Raw genomic sequence first — 14,028 nt, 5'->3', positions numbered from 1 at the left:
CAGCAGCAGACCACACCCGGCGCCACTCCTGCCAGCTAAGAACAGAAAACTGAGTCTAAGATTTTCACAAGTTCACCAAACGTTTCTGCTCCAGCGTTTAGAATTTAGCATAAACAACATCCAGCCTCAGTTCAGGCTGCTGGTGTGACGGTGTCGGGGATATTTTCTTGGCATGCCTTTCGACCCTTGAGTACCAACTGACCCTTATTGAAACACCACAGTCTACTTGAGTGTTGCTGCTGACCATGTTCATGCTGTCATGACCACAGTGTACCATCGTCTGCTGGCTGCTTCCAGGATTAAACACTGTGTCACAAATATCCTTCACAGTCATGGGATCCCAGCGCAATGCAGCACCAATGAGATGTGGTTAAACAGAAGATTCACATCATGGAGCCATGTGTAGCCAACAAATGGATGATGCTATCATGTCGATATGGATCAAAAACTCTAAGGAATGTTTCCAGCAGCTTGTTGAATCTGTGCAACACAGAACTGAAGCCAAAAGAGGGTCCAAACCAGCACTAGCAATGAGTTTACATTTGGTCTTCTTTGCTCACCATAGAAATGAAAAGCACTAACTCCTTTTCGTTATATTATTTTAGTAGTTAGTATGAGTGTGTTCGGGTGAGTCAGTGCTGCATGTTTGGAAACAAAAACTGATGATGAATGTGCCGTGCTGTTGGGAAAAAGGGAATAAAGCAGCAAAATAGGCAAACTGTCTAAAAAACAAACACAGACTAAATCAGCCTCCCTCATCACTCCATGAATCCCTAAAGGTATCATTGAATTGTTTTGTCAATATTCAGATATGCTCCCATTCAGACAACATCCAATTAATACATAATCAACCTTTCAGCCATGCAATTAAGCTGCATTTTTCTCTCATTCACGTCACCGTCGATGGTGTGATTACATCAAACTATGTTCCAGGTTTCCACGAAATACTAACAACTACCTGCGAACTGATACGTCCGCTGGAACCTTTCTAGTCTTAGCTCCACAACCATGAATTATCCTAAACACTAAATCATCTTCTTCCATCACAACATGTAATTGCAGCACAGCTGAAAGACTTGCCTCATCTTGTCCACTGAATTCCTGTCTGCAGGTCATTTGGCTGCTTGGATTTGAGGATTACACGTTTCTGCACGCCGAACCAAATATCTTTCATCTCGATCTCAGGAGCTGAAAAGAAGGAACACAAGGCTATAATAATAGCCATTAATGCAACGCACGTTTGAAATCGAACACTTTGTCTGGACAACACCCTCAGCTCCTCGTGTGGTTTAGCGCACGTTCATCCACTTTTGTTATTGTGGGAAAAACAGGAAAGAGGCGTTAAAATAGACAGAAGTTTGGCCATGGGAGTAACCTGCAAAATCCAAAAGCACACACCTAAATCCTCACATAAAGCACTAATCCCACAGTACAGTTTAGATAAATCACAGACTGACAGCACAGCTGGAAGGCTCTGCTGGGATACTTTCAGATTAAACAGGCTCAGTGTACTCAAAGGATGATTCGGGGATTCAGGGTCACTTTCACTGCAAAGAGGTTTCATTTGTAATATTGCATTAATCCCTGTTTTTAGGGAAAAAAGATTGCATAGATACATATATATATATACATATAGTTCCATTTTAAGAAACTGATGGGAAACTACCTGCACTACCCTCATGAACACATTGACTTTGTGAGGCTACAGCTCCATCTAGAGGTGAATGCTGGCATTTTTCTCCCGTGAAGACACATTCAACATGGCTGCTCCCATGTAGACGTTTGCTAGGTTCACTGTTAGCAGGAAGAAACTGCAAACCATGAAGGAGCTCAGGTAAACACGTGCAAAAGTCTATTTTAATGTGTTTCTAACTGCTGTGCTTTCAGGAGAGCACTGCTTCGTTCTGCAGTGAGGGGCAAACATCCCCACATTAAGAAAAAAAACATTCATTGTTTCATCTTTGCTTTTGTGTCTTTGCAGCCACAATGGATCCAAAGGAGATGCTCCGCTGTGCTCTTCAGATAGAGAAATTCAGTGCAGACAGAAGCTATGGGAACATCATGACCCTCCTTGGTGACCTCCAGAAGTCTCACGTCACAGCGGAACAGCTGGAAACAACGGACATCGTCAAAGTGCTCTACAGGCTCCTGAAAACCTGCGCTGATGACAGCGTGAAGAAGACAGTCAAGAGCTTGCTGTCCAAGTGGAAGAGACAGTACACGAAGGACAGGCAAGGGGTGAAGTGCACAGAGGAGCGTGAGGATCCTGAGCTCCCTGCTGGTGTTTCTTTACCAAAAGAGGCCGTGGGTGGTGCGGTTGTTGCCCAAACATGTGATGGTGGAGAGGGGAATGCTGCAGGAGAACAGTCGTCTATGCAGGCTAAACCTGGACCCAAAGCTCATACTTCTGCTTCATCTCCAGATAACGTGAGGACCAAATGCGTGCAGCTCCTCCTTGCTGCCCTCTGCCCCTCTGCCCCCGATCAGCACAAGGCTGCTGAGTTGGCACGAGACATCGAGCGGCACGTCCACGAACTTCATAAACACAACCAGGTCAAATATAAAGCCTGTGTGAGGAGCAAGGTGGCCAACTTGAGGAATCCCAAAAGCGGCCACCTGCATCGGGGCCTCCTGAGCGGCTCCCTGTCCCCCGAGGCCTTCGCCCGCATGTCTGCGGAGGATATGGCCAGCGCAGAGCTGCGGCAGCTGAGGGAGGAGTACTCCTCCCAGGGCGTGAGTGAGAGGCAGCTTCCTCAAGGGATAGAGGGGACGCGGACGGAGAAGATTCGCTGCAAAAGATGCGGGGGGTCGGACTGTAGGGTGACGCAGGTGTCCAGAGGGGTTCTGTTCTTGCCTGCGTGGGTGAGGCAGGGCGGCCCAGACGAGGATGCAATGACCTTTGTGACCTGCAGCCGGTGTGGCCAGCAGTGGTACCACAGCAGCTGGGTCTGCCTCTGAATCCACATGGATAACATACATGACTCAGCAGCTAAGAGCAGGTTAACTGATAATGAAGATAACAGATTTTTAACAGTCGTGCTGTGTAGAACTTTCATTAATGATTTACTTTCTTATTTTCGACATCTATGGAGTTAAAAATGTTCATAAATCTGGAACATGACCTTCTTAGAGTCTTAGCTCAGATACTCAGTGTTGCTAGTTTTGAAATAATACATTTTCTTTACACATTTACATAATACATTGACTTAAACTGCCATTGTTGCAGATGAATCACCAGCCATTTAGTTGATTGGTTGTTTCAGCTGTTCCGCCCACTGTAAATTTGCACTTGTTTGAGTTGGTTTTCCAAGTTTCACCCCTAGTACATCATTTGGTATTATAAAGGCTTTCCTGTGACCAGTTACATGATTTGAGTGTTATAAACTCAGCTCTGAAACAGGAGGATTGGTCACATGGGATGCAGAGTGAAAACTTTCCTGATGAAGTGCATACTTGTGGTTTAAACCAGATTTTTCCCACAGGATTTGTGCTTTGTCTTTCATGAAGTGACCACTAAAACCCACAGCTGAAAGCCTAAACTGTATCTTTACTGGCTGAAATGCCAAGTCATTGCAGTCTCCGACTGAAACCATGGGTTTTCAAGAAGTAGCTGTCGTCATCTTCTTCCCGCTGAATCGTTTCCTGTGTCTCCACTCTCTGTAATAGCCCTTCATTTTATTTCTACTTACAGTAGCTCATTGAACTGCTTTTACCGGCCGCTCTCTCTTACGTTACTGATCTAAAGATCCATTAATGCCTCGACCACTGGCGGGGAATTCTTTAAAACATGCCTCTGCTCTACAATATCCCATTCATTTGTGGCAAACTGAATCCAGCAGATGAGACATGTGACCCCTGAAGTACTCTGAGCATGTGAGCCATTAATCTGCCCTTCCCAGCAGCCGGAGGGGCGGATATCCCATGGTGCTCCAGCCAGCGTGGCACAATGACTCACATACACGTCACTGTGATGTCACACGAAGCAGTCTTTATGTGTGTGTGAAGATATTACAGAGAAAATCACTTATTTTTATCCTCAGCTGTTCTTCCTGCGTCATTATCTATGTCACGTCCTGGCCCACTGCAGCTTTTCTGATCTTTGCAGCAGACTCATTCCAGGATGGCCGAAGGTAAAATGGCCAAATATGAAAAAACAAACAAACCATATCTTTCCAGTAAGTGTTTGGTGTCTCAACACTGGTGCATTTGTCTGTAATCCATCTCCTCTGACGTGCTCCTTATCTTTTTAGTTGATAAGCAGCATTTTAGTGACGTGGTCTGTCACATTGATGCTCTGCAGCCACATACAGCTGTGGTGAGAAGCTTACATCTGCTCATCAAGGGCATGACTGTGATGCTAGTTTTGGGCTTTTAATGGTTTTTTTGAGCTGTTTTGTTTTAAGGGTGGAACGATTGTACAGAATCCATTTTTAATTACTCTAAAGAACAGTCATTTTAATATTTGAATAGGTGGTGCTGCAGGTTCTACAATGCCCATTAGCTCCTCATTAGGGATTATGATTGGGTACAGCAGGGACTTTATCTTTGCAGCATAAAAAGGGTTTGTTTGACAGCTCTCATTGGACTGACTCAGATTACTCAGAACAATTGGAAAATTCAAGGAACTCACTGAAGAGACCTGTAGATTTACATAAGTTGGAGTGGCAGCTGTTGGCGAGATAGTTAGGACTGCTGTCTTGTAGCAAGAAGGACTTGGGTTTGAATCAACCATTTTTCTGTGTAGAGTTTGCATGTTCTCCCCAAGTCTGCTTGGATTCTCTCTGGTTACTCCGGCTTCCTCCCACAGTCCAGTTAGTGGGGTTAGGTTAACTGATGAGTCTAAATTGCACGTGAGTGTGAATGTGAGTGTGAATGGTTGTCTGTCTCTCTGTGTTAGCCCTGCGACAGACTGGCAGCCTGTCCAGGGTGTACCCCGCCTCTATCCTATGGTAACTGGGATAGGTTTCAGCCCTCCTGGTTCTCTGAATTGGTTAAAAGGAAGGAAGGAAGAGAATAGATGGAAGTTGGGAAGGTCTCTTGGAGCCATTTCTAAGCAACTGCAGATTCCATAATTGTCAGTTCAAACAATTGTACAGATGTGTGACCATTGGAAGAAGAACCAGAATGTCAGATGAAATTGGTTAGGATATTCCAGAACAGCCCAGGAACCACCAAGGCTTAAGCCTGAAATGGACTGGAAAGTCCTGGAACACCAGTGTCACTGTCCAAGGTAAAGTGAGTTCTCTCCCCTGGTCCAAAGTTGACACTTTTAAGGTCAAATGAAATTTAACAGGTGCTCACATGGACAAGCCCAATGCCGATGATGTATGTTTTGGTGGTGGTAGCATCATGTTCTAGGGCTGATTGGCTGCCAGTGGTTCTGTATACAGCACAAGGTGGATGCAATAATGAAGAAGGAGGATTACCTCCAAATTCTTCACGTTAACCTCAAATTGGAACTTGGACACTGTTTCAGCAGGACAATAATCCCAAACACACATCAAGTTTATCAACTTTCGCTTTGAAATCGATCTTAGGTCTTCTCAAAGTCCTGACCTCAGTCCTAAAAATGTGTGGACTATGACCTTGCTGTGCAAGGAAACCAACCAATTTAAATGGACTCCACTCCTCTGGGAAGAATTATTAATGAAAAGCATGTGGTTGAAGTACAACTTGCAAAGCAACAACCAAATATGAGTGTGTGTGTTTATACATTTGAGCCTGTGTGGATTAGAGAAAATCCAAAATAAATTTGAATCTTAATATAATTCAATAAAACTGTGAAATCTTTGATCTTGTTATACTTTCTGTCATTTTCTGGCTTATTCTGGAACACTTTGGAGGATCGCAGTGTCTATTTCAAACCTACACACACACACACACACACACACACACACACACACACACACACACACACGAACAGCAGGTTATATTGCCAACTGTATATTTCACTTTCATTTCTTCACAGTGAGAAACTCACATTATTCTGTGGATGCGTCGGTTTGATCCAGGAACGCGCCTGGTGACGGGAGGCGTGACAGCCCCTGCCGGGTCATATGAGCGTCATCCGCAGCTGCGGGGCCAGAGAGCAGCGGCAGGGACACCGCAGCGCCATGTCACCGGCTATCAGCAGCGGCCCATCGGGAAAAACGGGAGGAATTTAACCGCTAGAATCCAGCACCGATTGGCACATCGACAGGTACGCTTACCGAAAGGCGAAAATACCAACTTTCTGTGGGTTTAATTGGATTAGGAAAGTCGCGAATGTGCAACTACCAGCGCGCCCATTATCGGACAGCAACAGTTTTAAGAGAAGCTTCCATTATCGGACAAGCTCAGACTTCTCTTTAAAAGGATTTGTCTCCAGATTTTGACGTCGACTAAATACGCGTAACAATAATAACATTGTCATACGTCATGTGCGCTGATTCTGCAGTGATGAACACCTAATTTGAAAGCAAACTTAGAGTTTATGGCTATGTTTCATCGAGGTGTTTCCTTTAACTGTTTTAATGCTGTTTTGTCAGCAAGTGGTACAAATGACCATTATTCATAATAATAATAATAATAATAATAATAATAATAATAATAATAATAATAATAATAGTAAAAAGAAACTATGAAAAACATAAGCGTTACTCGAGGTTTCCTGCGTGTCCGAAAATGGATCTAGTGCGTGTTTGCCAGCTGGAAACCCCCCAAATGCTGACTCTGTGCTGTCATTATAATGTAGTAACTTATAGTGCAAACCTTCCTGTGCCTCTCACGGCGACGTTTACAGCCTCCACACAGCCAGCTTTCTGAGAGGGCTTAACTGGTATCACATGTGGCTGCAGCTGTTTCAGCTCTTCGTGTTGTTTACGGATAAGAAATACTGTCAATCATTAGCTCTCCCTCAGCTGAGGTGTGTCACCTGAACGGCCTGTGCTGCCGTGACTCACGGCTGATGATTACCCTGCTGACTGAGCATAATGGCTGCTGCTTTGATTTGAAGATGCAGGATACAAGGTTGTTTTATTTTGAAGGCTCAGAAGTGCAACATTTGGAGGAAACGCACATTTTATGGAGGAAAAATAAAGACAGACACACACAGACACACACAGACGCATAGCAGCCCTCTCTTCAAATTGTATCTTGCTGAATGAAGCACATGACTCTTGAGTGAGTGACTGTGTGTGTGTGTGTGTGTGTGTGTGGGTGGGTTCTTTCCCGTTTCTTTTTTCTGCTGCATTGCTGCTTTTAGATCTGTCACAGGTTCTTTGAGCAGCTCTGTGCTTAAAGTTTAATTAATTAAGACATTATTTGCCCCACTTTGGTCCTTCAGCGTGTTTTTCACCGCTGTTGACTCTGTAACTCAAACTTTCCTATGGAGCGGTGGGTTTAGTCCGATCTTCCCCTAAACTGTTGCAGGCAGCACGTGATTTTTACATGTAGGACATATTATATAACAGTGCTCAGAAACGTGTCTGAGCAATAACTTAAAGTCACAGTCGTGGTTATTTAGAGCCGTTAGCAAGCACCGTCACCTGGAAGCAGCATCACGGACATGTGGAACAGCCATGTGGGCTGTTTTGGTTCCTTTACTCCCCCCCCCTGCGTGGAGAAGGCAGAAGTCATGATAGACTTTGTAGTGAAGTGAAACTGAGCGTTAAACCAGTGAAAACCACCCACTTTTTCCACTTTATGTGTCTCACGTGTGCTTTATGAAATCTTAAATGTTTCTCTTTGCTCCTTCCTCCTCTGCTGTTGTTCCCTGTTGTGTTCATGCCGCCTTTTCTGTGTCTCTGTAGTCTCTGCAGTGGTTGAACGACCACATTTGTTCTCTTGACAGTCAAAGGATCAAAATCCTGCAAAAAACTACAAATGATAATTAGTGTACAATGGTAGCATTGTAAAAAGGTTTTGAGGGCAGAGACTGTGTTACGCTGAAGGAGTGGTTCAGCCACTGAAACCCACTGCATGCATGACATCAAACATAGAACATAAGGATTGGTACCTGTGTGTAATGCGGCGGTGCAGTCTCACCGTGGCTGTGATAGATGAGGTGATCGTGTTCGTGTAACAAAGCCGTTAGAGTGCCCACGTTTGCCTCAGAGATGATCCTGAAGACTGTCATCCTGAAGGTGCATGAAAAGTATGCCAGTGTGTGGGACAGGATTACATTTGCACTTAAATCCTCATTAGGCTGTTTTTGTTCTTTGCCGCTGAGCCTTCGTGGGTTAAACTTGGCCACTTCACAATCTGCGACTCTCTGTCTGTCTCACAGGCAGCTGAAGTGATCGGTGTGCAGACGTAACGGCGAGGAAAACTCTCTTGTGAATGACTCAGCAGTCCTGTGATCATGTCCATGTGATGTTTAGCAGGGGTCATTTCATGCACAACATATTGCACATGGTATAGTAGCAAGTGTGTTTGTTGCATAGAGTAATGAGGGGGCTGTGGCGCTTTAATAGGATTAGCTAGTCTACTGACTTGAATCAGATGTTCACGTGGTCCAAGTTGGAAATCATGCAAATAATACTTGAAGGCCACAAAAGAACTTGGAGAAGTTTTATTGATCCATTTTCTTCCACTTCTCCAATTAAGGGTTGTGGTTGAGTCTGCTCCAGCTGTGAGACGCAGCAGGTTGTCAGTCTGTCACAGATCTAACCACTGTCATGATCATATCCACACCTACAGCCAGTTTAGAGTCACCAGTTAGTCTAACGTGATTGTTTTTGGACTGTGGGAGGAAGCCACAGTACTGAGAGTGAACCCACACAGAAAGGCCACAGATGATGGATATGAACCCAGGACCTTCCTTTGTTGTGACCGTGCAACCCCACAGTTCATCTGATCTCAAAGCATTTGTAAAGCAACGTGTCAATGTGTGGAAAATTCTCATACAAAAAAAAAAGAAAGTAAATTTGACAAATTTTCCTTCTCCTTTGGTTCAGCTGCTGTTTCCAGCTCACATGTGCATCGATTTATCGACGATATTCCCTTATTTGCGGGATTGATAGTGTTGAATCCAACAGCAATGCACACCCCAGGGTTCGGCTTTCTCTTTAGTAATTTATGAGTAACCCAAGTTTTTTTTTAGTGTTTAATATATTTATTATTTTCACAATGAAATACAAAAATACAAAGCCTCAAATAAAAGTAAAAGAGGGGAAAAAAATTATAATAAAAAAAAAAAAAAAAAAAAAAAACCCACCCTAACAAACAACACCCCTGTTCACTGTCAAGTAATCAAAAGTTTAAAAGGAAAAACTTACAATCAGTGCAAAATAACACCAGCCAAGGTATACAGAATAAGAAGAAAGAAAAAAAACATAAGCAAACAAATATAATTACAAGTAGATAAATAAATAAAGGTCATTCCTGAACCTGTGTAGATGGTTGTTTTTTTGTGTGAGATTCACCTTTTGTTCTTAAATAATTGAACTGCAAGTTTATTTCCTTGATTATTTAAAGAACTCTTGATTAGAAAGCTGTAAAAGGTCAGTGCCTGTTAGCATTTTTCACATATGACTTCTTTTACATCTAAATTTCACAAAACCCGAATCTATGGTGGGCAGCCAATCAGAACAAGAGAACACAGAAGATGAACTGAGAGGCTGCTCCAAGCCCCTACATCAGATAAATGAGGATTATTCTGAACGCTGAAATCATGCAAAGCTACTTTAGTAGAATCCAAGAATAAAAATATGAAATAATTTCAATAGTTCCTGTTTAAACATAAATTGTGCAGCTTAAAATGGGAATTAATGTCACTGGGAGTACACTAACTGGAAGTGTTATTGTTGTGGAGCAGACAACCACACCCTGCAGGTAGCCTAATCCTTCCTCATTCTCATGCTTCCTCATAATTCTTACCTTTATTTACTTTTTAGCTGAATGGCTACTTGAACACAATGTTTCTGAAGCACATTCAATAACATACTTTTGTACCTATGACCTTAAATGAAGGTATTTTGCCTCCGCCTGCTGTTGGAGCTACATTGTGTACCCCACATTTGCACATATATACTGGTAGAGTACTAATACTGCAGTGCAGAGCAGAACTAATTAGTCTGTTTGTCTCATTTTTATATCATTGTGCAGTGCTGTGAAAGTTTCTCTAGGCAGCGTTTTACTGAATTGATGCAAACATGCATGTGATTACCAGGGTTTTAATAGTTTTGCAATTTTCATTAGTTTTTATTTTATTTAGTTTTGACTTCAGATTTTCAATTTTATATCAGTTTTAATTAGTTTTTACCAATTGTTTGCTAGTTTAGTTTAGTTTTTTTTTTTTTTGAAAATCCTTAGTTTCAGTTTAGTTTTGATTAGTTTCAGTTATAGTTTTAGTTGTGTTTGCAATAATTAAGTGTAACAAAATCCCAGTTTCATCATATCAGTCATTCTGCTCATCCTTGGGTATGTTGCTATTCCAGCTACCATACTGCACGCTGGACAGGTCGCCTGTCTGTCGCAGGGCTAACACGCAGAGACAGACAACTCACATTCCCACCTATGGGTTCTTTAAATAGATAAATAAATAAAGGCAGATGAACAACCATTGATACCAGGCAACTATAAAATGTATATCTTGGCCCCAATGAGACTATTAACTCTCGCAGCACCGGGTGTTCGTAATTTTGGTTCAAGTGAATTGATAAACTTTTTGAAGGTAATTGACTCACACAGTTGTGTAGATATCCCCGTCCTGTTGTCTCGGGATGCATCACGCTGCCTTGCCTGGGGTTAGCTTCTGTTTTCTGGGGATGAGGGTTGAGTGTGCTCCCTTACCTTCTCAAGCTAAGCTAGGTTAGCCTTCTTGTGTGAGCTTTTCAAGTGCACTTTAAGGTTTGTGGGATTTTTTCCCTTTAGAAATGTCCCTCATAATTTGTCTGTTTCTACTACAAGACACTTGCTTTATCCAAAACACAGTCATATTCAAAGTAATCCCAAATTGGACTCTGGCTCCCGACTTTTCCTGACATGATTCTGCGCGTGGACGGAGCAGCAACACAGACGACTCGACTAACGTACTGCCACCTGCTGGCATAATGAGACACAGCAAGAAAAAAATCTGGAAACTAAACTTCATTTTCACCCTTGACTCTTGTATGACACGCACACATCAATGAAAACTAAACACATTTTTGCTATAAATTCAGTTAATTTTAGTTAGTTTTGTGAACACTCATTCCAGTTTTAGTTAGTTTTCCTTTTTTTGTTTTTATTTTTATTTCCGTTAACGAAAATGTTTTTTCACTTCTAGTTTTCGTTATTTCGTTAGTTTTCGTTAACGATAATAACCTTGGTGATTACAGTAGATGAGGCACAAACTGAGCATGTGCAATTCCAACCAGCTTGAGGGTGAATATTTGGTATGACCACCTTCATTCATCATGTTACCATGAACATTTGGAACTTAAGTAAAATAAATAAGTAAATAAGTAAAATAAAATCTGTTTTTATTTTCTTTTGTTTGAACATTTCCATATTTAAAACTATTCTTTGAGTTGATTGTGACTTTTTTCCTCTGCAGGTCAAACTGCTTCCTTCATCGTTCAGCCGTCCCGCGCGGTCTCCCTGCTCAGAGTAGCCAGTCCAAAGCACCAGGCTTCATGATGTCCAAATCCGCTCTCGTAAAGGTGATCCTTCTGGGTGACGGTGGCGTGGGCAAATCGTCACTCATGAACCGATACGTCACCAACAAGTTCGACTCGCACCTCTTCCACACCATAGGCGTGGAGTTCCTGAACAAAGAGCTGGAGGTGGACGGGCGCCGCGTCACCCTGCAGATCTGGGACACGGCGGGTCAGGAGCGTTTCCGCAGCCTCCGCACGCCGTTCTTCCGCGGCTCCGACTGCTGCCTGCTCACCTTCAGCCTGGACGACGGACAGAGTTTCCAAAACCTGGCGAACTGGAAGAAGGAGTTTACTTACTATGCTGACATAAAGGACCCCGACAGCTTCCCCTTTGTGGTGCTGGGAAACAAACTGGATATTCCTGAGCGTCAGGTGTCTGGGGAGGACGCTCGAAAGTGGTGTCGCGAAAACGGCGGACACCCGTACTTTGAGACAAGCGCCAAGGATGCTACGAATGTAGCGTCGGCCTTTGAGGAGGCAGTGCGTCGCATTCAGATGACAGATGACAGAGATGGTCACCTCATCAGCACTGACACCAACACGGTGGACTTGCAGAGGAAGAGTCGGGCTCAGAACAGCTGCTGCTGAGCTCAGCCGTCAGTGTGTGACAGGAAGTGAGCGAGCAGGAGATCATGTGACACTCCTGCAGAGGGCACACAGGGAGTGTGTTTTCTGCAGAAAATGGGAACTGGTGGTGGCTCAGCAGCTCCTCCACAACACAGCCTGTGACGTCCACGGCTGGAGTCTTGATGCAAATCAGCAGTTTTGTGCAGTTATTCATGATTTTTACAGGTTATGATCTCGGTTACATTCAGTCCCTCACAGAAACAAATTGAATCATTAACATTTTTCATTTGGATGTTTCGATTTATAAATTGTGAATAACTCAAATGGGTTTTCAAGCTAAATCATGTCACCTCTATACCACTAAACACAGGATTTCCACCAGTTGGTGTTTCAGACTCGCTGATGGTTTTCATGTCACTGATGGAGCTGCGTCTGGAAGCCACAGAAAGTCCTTTAAGATTGTTTTTGCACACTGAAGCAGATGCTGCGCTCGATATGAAGGAGTAAAACTTAAGCTACAAAATGGCTTTTACAGCAGTTTAATACTAAATATCCTTAAACAGACCTGCGAGTCAGATGCATACCTCTCAGAAAACAACCTAAATTTAAAGCTAGTAATGTTTTTGCCTTAGAAACACACGACACACCTTCTTTTCCATCTATATAAACACATAAATGGATGTAAACTAAATTATATTATTTTCTATTTTGGCAGCATAATAATGCCAATAATGCCTAGCTGGAGTTAATGTTTTGTGTTTATTAGTATTTATTCATCAACTGTTGTAATGCTTAAATTACTGTAATTATGGTTAAAGGAGTGTTTTTTAAACTGATAATAAAACAGAACCCAAAACTGGAGAAACACCTGTTATCTGTGCGGTTCACTTGTGTTGCAGTACCATTGTAATCCACAAGGTGGTGCCCCCGTGTCAGAAAATGGTGAGATCGTTCCAGCGTCACACTATTCTTTTTGAAGAGGAGGAGGTCCTGTATGTTTGCATTAGACCTCAGATGTGTTAGAAATTAGGCTGAATGTTAGGAGAGCTCTTCTTGGACTCTAAATAATATTCATTAAATAATAAAAAATGTTTTGCAGCAATTTTGTTAGAACAGGAGTGAAAACACCCGTGTGGGCAGACTGAGTTTGTGTGGCGTCTTTCGGTTTCTTTATAGTCTGAAACTGTAGGTGTTCAGTAGTTTCACAGCTCAAATATTTAGAACCACATGCTTGCCTGAAAAAAAATTATCATATCTGCTAATTTCCTTTGGCATCCTGAGAAAGAAACATCTACTTTTCTCTCCCCGTGACACAGAAGGTGGCAGCAGCATACAATTATCTCAGCTGGAATTACCTGTGATTTCAGAAATGACTTGTTCTTTTTGTCCTGCAAAGCTGCCAAGCTCATGAGTCATGTAGGATTTTTATACTCTTGATACAACTTCAAAGATTCAACTAATCTAACGTTTTAATTTGATGTATGCATTTGCTAGAATAATAGACAAACAGGTGTTACTAATGCTATTTGGCACAGAGTCTTAATTAATGTAATTATTAACGCTTGTGTTTATCTACTATTTTAGATCAAAAAGGCTACTATGCAAATGATTGTTTTAATTAGAGCTAAAATGTTTAGTTAGATCACTATTGAAGCTTCTTCATGCCACTTGAAAAATAAATAAATAGATAAAATGTATTTATTTACCAGGCAGCCAAGTCAAAATTTCAGGATACTGACTTAAAATTTTGAGATGATCTGATTATTTATCCATTGGAACAGCCAGTGAACAGAAGATTAATTTCTATGCCAAGGCACGATCCGAAGAGGAAGTATTAAGT

The 14,028-nt window shown here is 42.4% G+C and overlaps 2 protein-coding genes across 3 annotated transcripts; both read left to right on the top strand.

Annotated features, from left to right (window-relative positions):
* Window positions 1-1,762: 1,762 nt before the first annotated feature.
* On the top strand, window positions 1,763-6,047 carry tceanc (transcription elongation factor A N-terminal and central domain containing). 2 transcript variants are annotated; one of them, XM_087836289.1, is made up of 3 exons: window positions 1,763-1,834; window positions 1,982-2,999; window positions 6,012-6,047. In XM_087836289.1, exon 2 carries the CDS (start codon window positions 1,987-1,989, stop codon window positions 2,956-2,958), a length of 972 nt encoding a protein of 323 aa, XP_087692415.1. In that variant the 5' UTR covers window positions 1,763-1,834; window positions 1,982-1,986; the 3' UTR covers window positions 2,959-2,999; window positions 6,012-6,047. The 2 variants fall into 2 exon arrangements, with proteins under 2 accessions (XP_087692415.1, XP_006808965.2); XM_006808902.3 differs by lacking the exon at window positions 6,012-6,047 and having other exon boundaries at window positions 1,982-5,465.
* Window positions 6,048-6,081: 34 nt separating this feature from the next.
* Window positions 6,082-13,262, top strand: LOC102785673 (ras-related protein Rab-9A-like). The gene is made up of 2 exons (XM_006808904.3): window positions 6,082-6,199; window positions 11,519-13,262. The coding sequence occupies exon 2, from the start codon at window positions 11,598-11,600 to the stop codon at window positions 12,207-12,209; it is 612 nt and encodes a 203-aa protein (XP_006808967.1). The 5' UTR covers window positions 6,082-6,199; window positions 11,519-11,597; the 3' UTR covers window positions 12,210-13,262.
* Window positions 13,263-14,028: the final 766 nt, after the last annotated feature.

This window comes from Neolamprologus brichardi, chromosome 23, assembly GCF_056152115.1.
Source record: "Neolamprologus brichardi isolate AB-2024 chromosome 23, ASM5615211v1, whole genome shotgun sequence".
In the NCBI taxonomy this organism is placed as follows: domain Eukaryota; kingdom Metazoa; phylum Chordata; class Actinopteri; order Cichliformes; family Cichlidae; genus Neolamprologus; species Neolamprologus brichardi.
The sequence above is the reverse complement of the archived record's forward strand: the minus strand, read 5'-3'. Positions and strand labels throughout refer to the sequence as shown.